This window comes from Stegostoma tigrinum, chromosome 16 (genome assembly GCF_030684315.1).
Source record: "Stegostoma tigrinum isolate sSteTig4 chromosome 16, sSteTig4.hap1, whole genome shotgun sequence".
NCBI lineage: Eukaryota > Metazoa > Chordata > Chondrichthyes > Orectolobiformes > Stegostomatidae > Stegostoma > Stegostoma tigrinum.
Window position 1 is genome coordinate 855,463 of NC_081369.1, and position 13,580 is coordinate 869,042.

Genomic DNA, 13,580 nt, shown 5'->3' on the forward strand with positions numbered 1-13,580 from the left:
CAGGATTTGTTTGGTCCACTCCTGCTCCTTATCATTTTATATTCTTTTGTAAAATGATGAAAAGGACAGAGTCAAATAGAGATCTTTGGTAAGGAGCAAGGCAGAGTCAGTGAGTAAATAAGTGATTGTGTGTGGGAGAGAAAGACTAAATGTGAGATGGAGAGGAGCTGACTCAGTTCACTCGCTGGTTTTAACTGAAGTCTGGGAGAGAAGCTGTGCTAAAACATTATAAAGAGGAAATACACTAACCACACAGGTTGTAATTTGTAATCTGGTACTTGCATTTCACCCATACCTTATGCTCCACTACCCACTGCATACACCTTTAATGACCTCCTCCACAGTACCACCATGCACTCCTATTCCTGCCACTCCCAGTCTGGCACCAATCCTCCTGCTCACCTGCCATCACACAGTGGCTTTTCTCACCATCCCTGCCGGTTCCCAACCGTGCATACTTCAGCCTGTTCTTTTTCCCATACACAGTGCATACTTTCCCTATGCCTCTCCCATCAGTACAGACATCATCTGCCCTGCACTCATTCACAGCTTCCATACAACTGAACACTGAGAAATTGGAACCAGTTTGGAAACCATTTTTACTTGCATTCTCACTTGCATTAATGTGATGGAAACTCTGTCACACGTTAGAGTGGGACTGATATTCACTTCCATTTAGATTTTCTCCTCTGGTTTCAAAATGAGACACAGTCTGTGTGACAAGGAACAGTGCAATAATGAGATGTGAACACCCGCTTTATATTACACGCACTTCATATCTATGGCAACAGACAGACAGACCCCTGACCTTTACTTACAGAGATTCTCAATGCTTTTGATGTAGTTGTTGCTCAGGTTGAGAGAGTCCAACTTCTGCAGTGGCTCCAAGTTCTCTATTTTATGAATGAGGTTTTGATGCAGGAAGAGGCAACGCAGCTCAGTCTGAGCATCCAGGTTCTCAATCCGTAACAATCCATTACTCTCCAGCCACAGGCACCTCAGGCCAGTGTACTCCTCCAGATTCTCAATGCAGGAGAAGCCTACAACAGGCAGTACAGAAAAAAAGACTCATCAAACTGAAAGTCAAATCTGGTATGACAAGATAACCCTGGATGAAAATTTAAAAACTGAATAGTGCAACTTTGGACTCTGTCACATCTTAAACACGTAGGTAACCTCTAACTGTGACAATTAAAAATTATTATTGTTGTTAAACTAAAGAGAAATCTATACTAAAAACTTCAGTTAGATCAGGCATCTTCTGAGCAACTGTTCTTTCCTTAAATAAACAGCTTTCTCCACCCTCAATATTCAGAGTGGATGGAAAATAAATGAATAACTTACATGCATCCAATGCCCTTTTGAAAGTGGAGATTGAACTTGTTTCCATTAAGATTCCATGTGTTGTATTCCAGACCCTAACCTTTTGCCATGTGAAAAAGTTTACATTTGCTTCTTTTGCAAATCTGTTCCCTCTTGTTCTCAATCCTTTCACAAGTGGGAATAGTTTTACCATATATATTTTGACCATATCTTTGAAAACCTCCGGAAAATTTCCACTTAGTCTTCTCCTCTCCAAGGTATGCAGTCCAAATTCTCCAATCAATCTTTGCAAGAAAACTATAGGTCAAGTGCTGGAAAAAGCGATTAGAACAGTCAGGTGAGATGATCGTTTTTGACCTACATGACGTGATGGGCTGGGGAGTGTTTTTATGCTTTGGATCTCTATGACAATATAACTGACATTTCTAATTCTCAGAACCATTCTTAGAAAACGTCTGCATTCTCTCCAATACATTCATATCATTTCTGATATGTGATGCCCAAAATGTACATAATTCTCTAGCTAGGTAGCATCTAAGTAGTATCTTATCCAACTTCAGCATGATCTCTTTGCTTTTGTATTCCACCTCCTTCTTAATAAAGCCTGGGGCACTTTATGTTTTACTAACTACTCTTCCACCTGTCTGGCCAACATTAATGACTTATACACATATACACCCAGATTTCTTTGCTTCTTTGGGGTTCTACCCAATTTTTCATATTTTGTCTTCATGATTTTTCTAGCAAAATATATCATCTCACACTTCTCTGCATTGAACTTTATCTGTCAACTATTTGCCCTCTGTACCAACTTGTCAATGCCCCTTTGAAGTTCTACTTGATCCTCCTCACAGTTTGCAGTGCTTCCCAGTTTTGAAGTTGTTTCCTGTACATTAACATTTCGATCATCAATAAATGTCAGGAAAAGCAAGGATCCCAAAGCTGACCACTGGGGAACTCCATTACCTTATTCCACTACACCTACCTCCAACTGAAATTCATTAAAACAAACAGGCAAGAGCTTTATTTATTTTTTGTTTAAATTATTCATTCACAGCTGAGGGCGTCGCCGGCTAGGCCAGCATTTATTGCCTATTCCTAATTACCCAGAAGGCAGTTTAGAGTCAACCACATTGATGTAGGTCTGGAGTCACATGTAGGTCAGATGAGGTAAGGTTGGCAAATTTCCTTCCTTAAAGGACATTAGTGGACCAGATGGGTTTTTTCTTAACAGTCGACAATGGATTCATGGTCATCATTTGATTCTTAATTCCAGTGTTTCTTTTAATGAATTCAACTCCCACTATCTGCTATTAGTTCTTCAATCACCCCTTAATAACAGCAGGAAGGAGGGGAAAAATAACCTGAGAGAGAACAGAGCTAGGACTTTCCTTTGTTTAAACAAATTTCTCAAAATTTTGATTAAAATATTAGATTTATTACACAACTGAAATGTTTGACACATCCATGTCCCCATGCAAAAAATACAAAATGAGCAAAATTTTAATTATATTCCTCTATAATTATCAGAATTAACATGCCATCAAAAAGGCTACTACTAAAAAAGTTAAATAAATACACAGTTGGGAATTCACTTTCACCGCTTAATGATTCTGGTGACTGTTTCTACATTCTAAGACATCATTCACACCATAACCATGGCTTTACAAGTCCAGTGGCTTGACAGTCTTTTGTGATTGCAGATATTTACCAACAAACCTGTTCAGAAATTTTATTAAACATGGCGACAGCAACTGAAATTTGAATCCAGGACTCTTGGCTCAGAGGTGGGGACACTACAATTGCACCACCAAAGCCCCCTCATTTGTGATTATTTATGTTTTTCTGAGCAATCTATTCAGGAACAATATTGTACATCTCTGGAGCAGGATGGCTCTTGAAGCCAGGCCTCCTGAACCATACATTGGGACGCTACCACTGCAGCATGAAGACCAAACCCCACCCCCATCATTTATGATTATACTGTTTTCAGATTATTTTTTCAGCTGTCTTCTGATGCAGTCTTAAATACATAAAAATTAACTTCTACATGAGTCAGATTAGCCTCCACTTTTGATGGAAATGAGGTGCAATTGAATCACCACAAGATTAATACCTGGATAAGTACAATTTATCTTGGCTATATCAATCACATAAATTTAACAAACGGGAACACAATTCTGACGTTCTTTCTGCAAACATACTTTTCAGGTCAGTTTTGACCTTGACCATTTAAATCTCTTAAATATTGAAAGCATACTCATATCAAACTTGGCCATTTGAAGGTGAATAATAGAATCCCTACAGTGTGGAAACAGTCCTTTTGACCAATAAATCCACACCAACCCTTGGAACATCCCACCCAGACCCATCCCCTGATAACCCACCTAAGCTACACATCCCTAAATAAAACGGGCAATTTAGCATGACCAAACCACTGAGGCTGCATGTCTTTGGACTGTGGGTGAAAACTGGAGCACCCAGAGGAAACTTACACAGATACGTGGAGAATGTGCAAAGTCCACACAGACAGTTGCCAGAGGGTGGAATCACCTGGCTCCCTGGTGCTGTGAGGCAGCAGTGCTAACCAATGAGCCACCATGCCGCCCCTGAATTTCTGAGCTTGCAATTTCAACATTTTTGTCAGATACAATCACAATGAGACTTCAAGCAGTCACACAAACTGGGCAAAGATTTACTACGATAGGTAAATGATGACCTTTTTGCATTAATGCCCATTTTAAACTTTTCATTCCAGCACCTTCAGTGCTTCATTTATCTCAGGCAGAAACAGTTAAGTTTGCACTGAATGTGAAAACCGACAGCCGCTTTAAAGTGGGATGGGTATTTGTAAACTCAAACTCACGATTTCATCATCAATCCTGAAATCAACATAAAAGACAATCAACAAGTGAATAAAAATGGGTTAATATTTAATCACATTTTATAACTTGAACCCTTCTACTCCATTTGGGTGGCACGGTAGCTTAGTGGTTAGCACTGCAGACTCACAGTGCCAGGCACCCAGATTTGATTCCACTGCTGAACATCTGTCTGTGTGGAATTCGCACATTCTCCCCGTGTCTGCATAGGTTTCCTCCAGGTGCTCCAGTTTCCTCCCACAGTCCAAAGATGTGCAGGCTAGGTGGATTATCCGTGTAAATTGCCTATTCTGTTCAGGGATGTGGGGATTAGGTGGGTTATAAGGGAATGGGTAGGTGTGGACTTATTGGGCCAAAGGGCCTATTTCCACACTTTAGGGATTCAATGATTCTAAGTGGCGTAGGGTGACTGTTTATATTTAGTGCCCACTAAGTTTGTTGCATTGTATAGAATCTTGTTAAATTTATTTGTGATCTACGGCAGTTTTATACAGTGGTATCAGAGTATAGCAGCATTCAAGCAAAGTAGACAGATAATATTCACACTAATGTGCTTGTCATAAGTGGTAGGAAGGGTACACTATTGTCTGGGCCCCGATCAATGACATGGCTTAAAATGCCATGGAATTTGGAGTAACAAGTTTTACAGGCAATCTACAGTCCTTACATAAAGTAAAAGCTAAATCAAGAACTGAAAGGTTTTCCTGAGTGCAGGTGTTAAACTTGCTGTGACTGATGTGAAATGAGGACAACATTGGTACATTTCTGGGTCCAATCTCTAGGCTGTGCCAATGAAGGAAACTCCAAGTTGTGAAATTAGTAGCTACGAATATTTGAAGATACTGAAAATTCCACTAACCTTTAAAGTGCAAATAGAGTGTGTCATTCAGGTAAGGTGTCTGGTAGAGCTTCTGCTCCTTACAGTGCTGTCGTAGGAACTGCTTTGTCATTCTGCCGAGTTAAGGATAAGAATATTTCAGGTTCGCACCAGAGCCTTGATTCATAGATCAAACAGGAAGGAGAGAAAGTAACCAATGTCCTGGCACATTTTTCTGTTGTGTGTAGCTTCTTCATATTAAAATGCACTATTTTTAACAATTTGTGTAGGTCCAACATCTGGTGAGAAGGAGAGAAAATGTTGAAACAAGCAGGAATTACTTCTCACACAAATGTTGGTGAAGCCGCGATGGCAGAGTCTCATTTGTATTGAGTAATTCATCAGAGTTTGCTTCATGCTTGAGTTTGGGACGCCCGAGAAATTTGGTGAGTGTCATGGGTAGAGATTTAAGCAGTGAAAGTTGAGTGCAAAAACAAAAAGATTTTGGTGCAAGTGTTCCGAGAAGCAAATTGAGTGGTCTTGCAAAACAGTCAAAGAAACTTGAATGAAACATAATACATTCCTCCGTATTTGCAAGGTTTCTGTTCCTGTGAAACCCCACAAATCTTGAAATTCGTGAGTATGGGTATTGTTTAAAATAAGTTGAAAATCGCATATGTAATTTTTTTCCCATGGATGTTGAGTTTCGTTGTTACTTATTTTTTGGCTTGGATACGCGAATTCGCGATTTGCAAATTCACGGATTCAGAGGATTTACTGTACCTTCAAACTGAAGAAACAAAAGACATACATTTATTTATGGGACTTTCATAACCACCGGTGTCTCAGAGGAATTCACAGGCACTGAAGTATTTTTGAAATGTAAGCATGTAAAGTAGGAACAGAACTAAAGTTGGATGTTTTTGGGGTAACTTTAATTGATGTAGAAAAGTATGTTCCATTTCAAGAAATTAGAAATCACAATGATAAGACTGAAAGAAGAAATCCTTTAGAAGGTGGAAGGTACCTGAGCAAATGTCATCAGATCATCAGGAATGGAAACAGAATTAAACTATTGGGCCTTCTGTCTGTTCCACCAATCTTTCAAGAATATGTCTGATATGATTCTGACTTTAACTTCATTTTTCTCACTGTCTCCACATACGTTGACTCCTTTGTGAATCAAAAATCTGTCTAATTCAACCTTGAATAAATCAATGACCGTGCCTCCACTGCTTACTCAAAGCGTTTAGCCTGCATTTGAATTTCTTTGAGAGGAGAAATTTCTACTCATCTTCACTTAAATGGGAGGCCTTATTTTTAAAAACTGTACTTCTTAACTCTAGAATCATGCATAAAAGGAAATATAATCTCTGGTAGGGTCCTTAAAATCTGATGTTTCTATAAGATCATCTCTCAATCGTCTAAACCCCAATACATGTATGCCAATCTTCTCAATCTTTCCTTGTGGGATTTTATCCCAGGATGTAGGTTGATAAAATCTCTGAACTCAGAATCAAAAAAATTTGACAGCAGAGCAAAAGGTTCTATGGCCATATGGCTCTGCAGTTATTATTAAGCATCTATCTATTGTAACCCCATTTTCCAGCACTTCACCTGCAGTCTTGTCTCATGTTGCATTTTAAGTGTTTCAAATATATACATCTTAAATGTTTTGAGAGTTCTTGCCTCTGGTGAATGTCTTCAGTGCAATCACATCCTTCCTCTAGTGTGGCAACCAAAGCTGCACACAGCCCACCACCTGTGGCCTAACTAAGTACTATACAGATCCATTATAATCTCCTTGCTCTTATATTCGTTGCCTTGACTAATAAAGACAAAAAAACCCATATGTCACCTTCACCACCTTATCTACTGTCCTGCTGCCTTCAAGGATCTATAGAACATGGACATCGTAGTCCCCTGATCCTGTGTACTTCTTTGTATTCTTGTATCACCAGCAAATTTGGTCACAATACATTCATCTAAGCCATTAATGTAAATTGTAAATGGTTGAAGATTTCTAAGCCCTGGGCACTCCATTATAGTCTATCGTCCTTAAAAAATACATTTATTCTAACTTTGTTCCCTGGTAGTCAGTCAATCCTTACGTATGCCTATATTTCAATCTTATCAGCATGAATCTCTTAAATTGAGCTTTTATGTGCTACTTAATATATCCTTTTTCTAGAAATCCAAATACACTGAACTATTGGCTCTGCTTTATCCACCTTGTTTGTTCCAACTTAAAGCACCTTAATAAATTTGTCAAACACAATTTCCTTTCTACAAAACTATGTTGACTCTGCCTGATGGTTTTTTGGTTTTCTAAATATTCTGCCACTGCTTTTTTAGTAATGTGGTCTAGCTTTTAACTTTTCAACAGTTTCCTACTTTTTGGCTGCCTCCTTTTTTGAGCAGAAATGTTCTCCTTGTGATTGTTCAATTTGCTAGGGACCATTCGGGAATCCAGGGTATTTTGGAAGATTTTAGAACTCTGAGTGAAGAAATTTCTCCTCTCTGTCTTTAACGATTATCTCTTATCCCGTCACTGTGCTAGTGCTTCAGACTGTATAACAAGCCGAACAATGTCTCAGCATCTCATCTGTTAAACCTTATCAGAATGTTGTATGTTTCAGATTGTATCTAATTTTTCTGAACTTCAGAGTAGCAGCCCAGTTTAGCCAGCTTATTACCGTAAAACAACCTTCTCATTCCAAACACGAATCAAATGACCCTTCGCTGTACTGCTTTCAATGGAAATACATCTTTCTTCAATCATGGACATCACAACTGCACATAGTCTTCCATGTGGTCTCAAAGTCCCATATAATTTTAACAAGGCTTCTTCATTCCAGGTACTTCAATCCCCTTGTAATAAAGGCCAATATGTCATTTATCTTTCTAGTTGCTTGCTGGACCTACATGCTAATATTCAGTGCTCCCTGCACAAGTACATCCTCTAAGCATCAACGTTTGCAAGTTGAAAAGTGTGAATATACTCTTGTTTTCTTTTTACGACTAATGTTAACAACCTCACATTTCCTACCTGCTCACTAACTGAGCCTGTCTATATCTCCCTGTAACTTCCCTGCATCCTCCTCACAGTTTACTTCTCCATCCAGCTGTGTATCAATAGCAAACTGAGATATATTACCGACAGACTCTTCATCCAAGTCTTTAAAATGAATTGTACATAGCTGAGGCCAGCACTCCACTACTTATTGCCCACCAATTTGAAAATGACCCATTTATACACACACATTGCTTTCCATCCATTAAATGAATAGATGAGTTAGATAGATTAATGGGCAGGCACTATCCTCTGCAGTCATATCTGGGCGTATCAAAGTTTGTGAACCAATGACATAGGTAGAGCAAAAAATGAAGTTTTGCTGAGGGAATTTAAGGAATTAGGGTCCAAATTAAACACAGAATCACAAAGTTAATCATTTCTAGATTATTGCATAAGCCGGTCACATGCTAATTGGCATAGGGATAAATCAGTTCAGAGAATTTAAAATAGCTCAGAGTGTTGTAGTAAGAAGAGGTTTGATTCACGGGGCATTGGCACTAGTTATAAAACAGCTGTTCTATTGGGATGTTTTCCGCTTAATCTGGAATTAGATCAGTATTTTGGTGAATTGTACTAATAGGGCAAAGCTGTAAACTAATAGATAGAGGAGGGAAGGAATCAGGTAAAGGGACATTTATAAATCTAAAGCGATAGTCACAGCAAGAGTGGTTTGGTGTGCACATTGAAACTTTGCTGAGTTTTAAACAGAGCAGGAATGGTAAAAGGCTACACGAGGACACGTTTTAAACTCATTTAATCGGACTTGAACTTTTTTGGCTTAACTATCTTTATTGTCCATCCCAAGCTACTCCTGAGGTGGTAGTGGTGGTAAGCTGCCTTCTTGAACGACTGCAGTCCATTTGGTGTGGGAATTCACAATGCTGTTGAGCACAAATGTCCAGGAATGGCCCAGTGTCATCAAAGGCACAGCAATATATTTCCAAGGCTGAATGGTGAGTGGCTTGGTGAGGAACTTGCAGGTGGTGATGTTCCATTCTGCTCTTCATGTCTCTCTAAATGGTTGAAAACGTGCAGTAGAAGGAACTTTCGTGAATTTATATATCTGTTTTGTTGTGCCTCCAACACAAGTAGATCCATATTTGATAGGAAAAAATAAAAACTGTGACTGTACTCAGGTTAAGTGAGAGGACAACAAGGTGCGAGCCTATTCATTTTGCTTGTAATAATACCAAAGCAGTATATGTCTTTAAAAGGTGTGAGACTTTTAAATATTAATGTTCAACAAGTTTTGAATATAACACAACATTAAATATTATCTTGCAAATACAACAAGCAAGAGAGAAGACAAATAAAATCAAAAATGCCAGAGAAACTTAATAGGGGTATGACAGTATCTGTAGAGACAAAAGCATGATAACGCTTCAAGTTCACTGCCCCTTCAGTGAGTTCTGACAAATGTCACTGGACTTAAAATGATAACACCATGTTAATCTCTACAGATGCTGCTAGACTTGCTGAGTTTCTCCAGTATCTTGGGTGTTCATTTCAGACTTCCAGAATCCACAGTTCTCTTGTTTTGTCAGAGGAAGACAATAGCCTGTTGGCCTTCATTTCAAGGGCACTGAAGTCCAAGAAAAGGAAATTTTGCTACAATTGTACATAACTTTGGTAAGATGACATCTGGAGCACTGTGCACAGCTTTGATTTTCCGATCTAAGGAAGGATGTACTTATAATGAAAGAAATAGTAATGTAGAAGATTCACTCAATAAATTCCTACGACAACAGGGTGAATAACTTTCTCTTATGTGGTTATCTTGTTGAAATATGGAAGATTGTGAAGGATTTGACAGATTAGACACATGTCTCTTTCCCTTAACTTGGGCATCTAAAACACAAAGGCACAGCCTCTTCAAGATAAAGAATGATGATTTACAACTGAGATGAAGAGAATCACTTCAGTCAGAGAGTTCTGAAACTATGGAACTGTCCACTCTAAATGGTTTTGGATGACCATAACTGAGAATAAATTTAAAGCTGAAACAGATATTTTTGAATTCACAAAGAATTGAGCAATATTGGGAGGAGAGGGTTAAATGGAACCATGCAGTAAGAACGGTCATGATCATATTGAATAGGGGAGCAGCTCAAGTGGTGAAACGCTCTACTTCTGCTCTTATTTCTTTTTTCTTAATCTGCATGTGGTGAGTGTCCACAAAGAACAATGGATAAGTGTCTGATATTTTGTTTATCAATCTTGGTTCATGAAGAAGTACTGGACACCAAGAAAGCAAACTGCTCTTCAAACAGTACTATCGGATGCTTTTTACCAATACTTGAATATAGCATTTAAAATGTCAGACTAGGTAATGTGGTCAAGTTTTGAATGTCATCAACAAAATATAGCCTCAGATGAACATGGAAAAGCTTGGTTATAAGATCACAAGATGCAAGAAGAGAAGAAAGCCATTCAGTTTCTCCTGCTATTTCATGAGATTAGATTAGATTAGATTCCCTACAGTGTGGAAACAGGCCCTTCAGCCCAACAAGTCCACACCGCTCCCTTAAAGCATCCCACCCAGACCCATCCTTTATAACCCACACACCCTGAACACTATGGGCAATTTAGCATGGCCAATCCCATGGCCTGCACATCTTTGGACTGTGGGAGGAAACCGGAGCACCCGGAGGAAACCCATGCAGACACAGGGAGAATGTGCAAATGCCACACAGACAGTTGCCTGAGGGAGGAATCAGACCTGGATCCCTGGTGCTGTGAGGCTGCAGTGCTAACCGCTGAGCCACTGTGCCGCCCCATTTGATGTGATAACCCTCAACTCTACATTCCTGTCTTTGCCATATAACCTTTGGTTCTGTTATTGATTCAAAATCTGTCTAAAATATATTGAGCATCATAACCTCAACAGCCCTCTGCAGTAAAGTATTCCACAGATTCACTATCTTTGGGGAGAAGAAATCTTTCCTCATTTCTATTCTCAATGTCTTCTTATACTGAGTTTATGTCCTCTGGTCCTGCACACTCCCACAGGGGAGGCAATCTCTCTACATCGATTCTTTCAAGTCCGTAAAACTTCTAAATTCCGATGAGTACAAGCCCAAACTACTCAACCTTCCATCATTAGACAATTCCTCCATCCCAAGATCAAGCTAGTAAACTCTGAACTGTCTCCAAAGCCAGTACACATCTCCTCAGATAAGGGGACCAAAGTGAACTTATATGGTCTTAGCAAGACCTCCCTATTTTACAATAAAACATAGAACAGTACAGCACAGTACAGATCCTTCGGCCCACGATACTGTGCCAAACGTTTACTCTAAACCTAAGGTCTATTTAACCTCCACCCCGACCTTATACTATCATCCATATGCCTATCCAATAGCTGCTTAAATGCCCCGAATAAGGTTAACTCCACTACCCTCTCTGGCAATGCATTCCACGCCCCTACCACTCTCTGAGTGAAGAACCTACCTCTGACGTCTCCCCTGTATCTTCCTCCGCTCACTTTAAAACTATCCTCATAAGAGCTATCTCCACCCGAGGAAAAAGTCTCTGGCTGGCCACTCTATACCTCTGATCATTTTGTACATCTCTATCAAGTCACCTCTCATCCTTAGTCGTTCTAAAGAGAAAAGCCGTAGCTCTCTCAACCTTTCCTCGTCAGACCTTCACTCCATTCCAGGAAACATCCTGGTAAATCTCCTCTGCACCTTTACCAACGCTTCCACATCTTTCCTGTAAATGAGGTGACCCAGACCTGGGCACAAAACTCTAGATGAGGTTGAACCAGGATTTTGTATAGCTGGAGCATAACTTTACAGCACTTGAACTCAATTGGTCTATTAATGAAAGCTAACACACCATATGCCTTCTTAACAACTCTATCCACCTGGGTGGTAGCTTTCAGGGAACTGTGGAAATGAACCCCAAAGTCTGTTCGTCCACGCTGCCAAGAATCTTTCCGTTCACCCTGTACTCTGCTTTCAAGTTTGTCTTTCCAAAATGAATCACTTCACACTTTTGAGGGTTAAACTCCATCTGCCACTCCTCAGCCCAGCTCTGCATCCTATCAATGTCCCTTTGAAACCTAGAACTGGCCTCCGCACTATCCATAACTCAATCCACCTTCGTATTGTCCGCGAACTTACTAATCCACCCTTCCATTCCTAAATCCAAATCATTTACAAAAATCTCAAATAGAAGAGGACCCAGAACTGATCCTTGTGGTACACCACTCGTAACTGAGCACCATGTTGAATATTTTCCGATCACGACCACCCTTTGTCTTCTAAGGGTCAGCCAATTCTGAATCCAATCTGCCACATTTCCCCCATCCTATGCCTCCTTACTTTCTGCAAGAGCCTACAATGGGGAACCTTATCAAACATGTTACTTAAATCCATGTATACCACATCCATTGCTCTACCTTCATCCACGTGTTTGGTCATCTCTTCAAAGAATTCAATAAGGTTGTGAGGCATGGCCTGCCCCTCACAAATCCATTCTGACTATCACAAGTCAAAGTGTGCCTATCCAAGTGATCATAAATCCTATCTCTCAGAGCCCTTTCCAATAATTTGCCCACCACTGATGTAAGACTAACTGGCCTGTAATTTCCGGGGTTATCCCATTCCCTTTTTTGAAGCAGGGAATGACGTTTGCCACTCTTCCGGCACTATACCCGTGGACAGTGAGGATGAAAAGATCATTGTCAAAGGCCCTGCGATCTCTTCCCTTGATTCCCAAAGAATCCTTGGATAAATCCCATCAGGCCTGGGGGACTTATCTACCTTCAAGTTCCTCAAAATTCCTAGTACATCTTCCTTACTAAAATCCACCTCCTCGAGCCTACCAGCCTGTTTCACACTGCCGTCCCCTACAGCTAGGTCCCTTTCAGTTGTGAATACCGAAGAAAAGTATTCATTAAGGACCTCTCCTATCTCTTTAGCCACCGTGCACAAATTCCCTTTACAATCCTTGATCATCCCTATCCTTTCTCTGGTCATTCTCTTATTCCTCACGTATTTGTAAAAAGCCTTGGAGTTTTCCTTGATCTCATTTGCCAAGGTTTTCTCATGTCCCCTTATAGCTCTCCTAAGCCCTTTCTTCAGCACCTTCCTGGCTAACTTGTAAGCCTCTAGAACCTTTTCTGATCCTTGTTTCCTTCTTCCTCTTAACTAGTCATTTGACCTCTCTTGAGAACCAAGGCTCCCTCACTTGACCGCATCTTCCCTACCTGTTAGGGACTAACATATCGAGCATATGCAGTATGCATTCCTTAAACAATCTTCACATTTCTATACTGTTCTTCCTTGACAGCATCTGTTCCCATTTTATGTTACCCAGTTCTTACTTAACAGAATTTCAATTACCCTTCCCCGAATTATAAGTTATAATTACCCTGCTCTATGTGCCTATCCTTTTCCACGGCTATTGTAAAAGTAACAGAATTATGATTGCTAATGTCAAAATGCTCTCCTACCAACAGGTCTAATACTTGGCC

General features: G+C 39.9%; 1 protein-coding gene across 3 annotated transcripts in view; it reads right to left on the reverse strand.

Annotated features, from left to right (window-relative positions):
- The window catches only part of dnaaf1 (dynein axonemal assembly factor 1), an 85,736-nt gene that overhangs the window by 37,450 nt on the left and 34,706 nt on the right, over positions 1-13,580 (reverse strand). For all 3 annotated transcript variants that reach the window (XM_048546213.2, XM_048546212.2, XM_048546214.2), the window contains 2 exons: positions 5,065-5,156; positions 819-1,040 (listed from right to left, as the gene is read on the reverse strand). In XM_048546213.2, the coding sequence (XP_048402170.1) occupies positions 819-1,040; positions 5,065-5,156 (314 nt within the window). The remainder of the gene's footprint in view (positions 1-818; positions 1,041-5,064; positions 5,157-13,580) is intronic.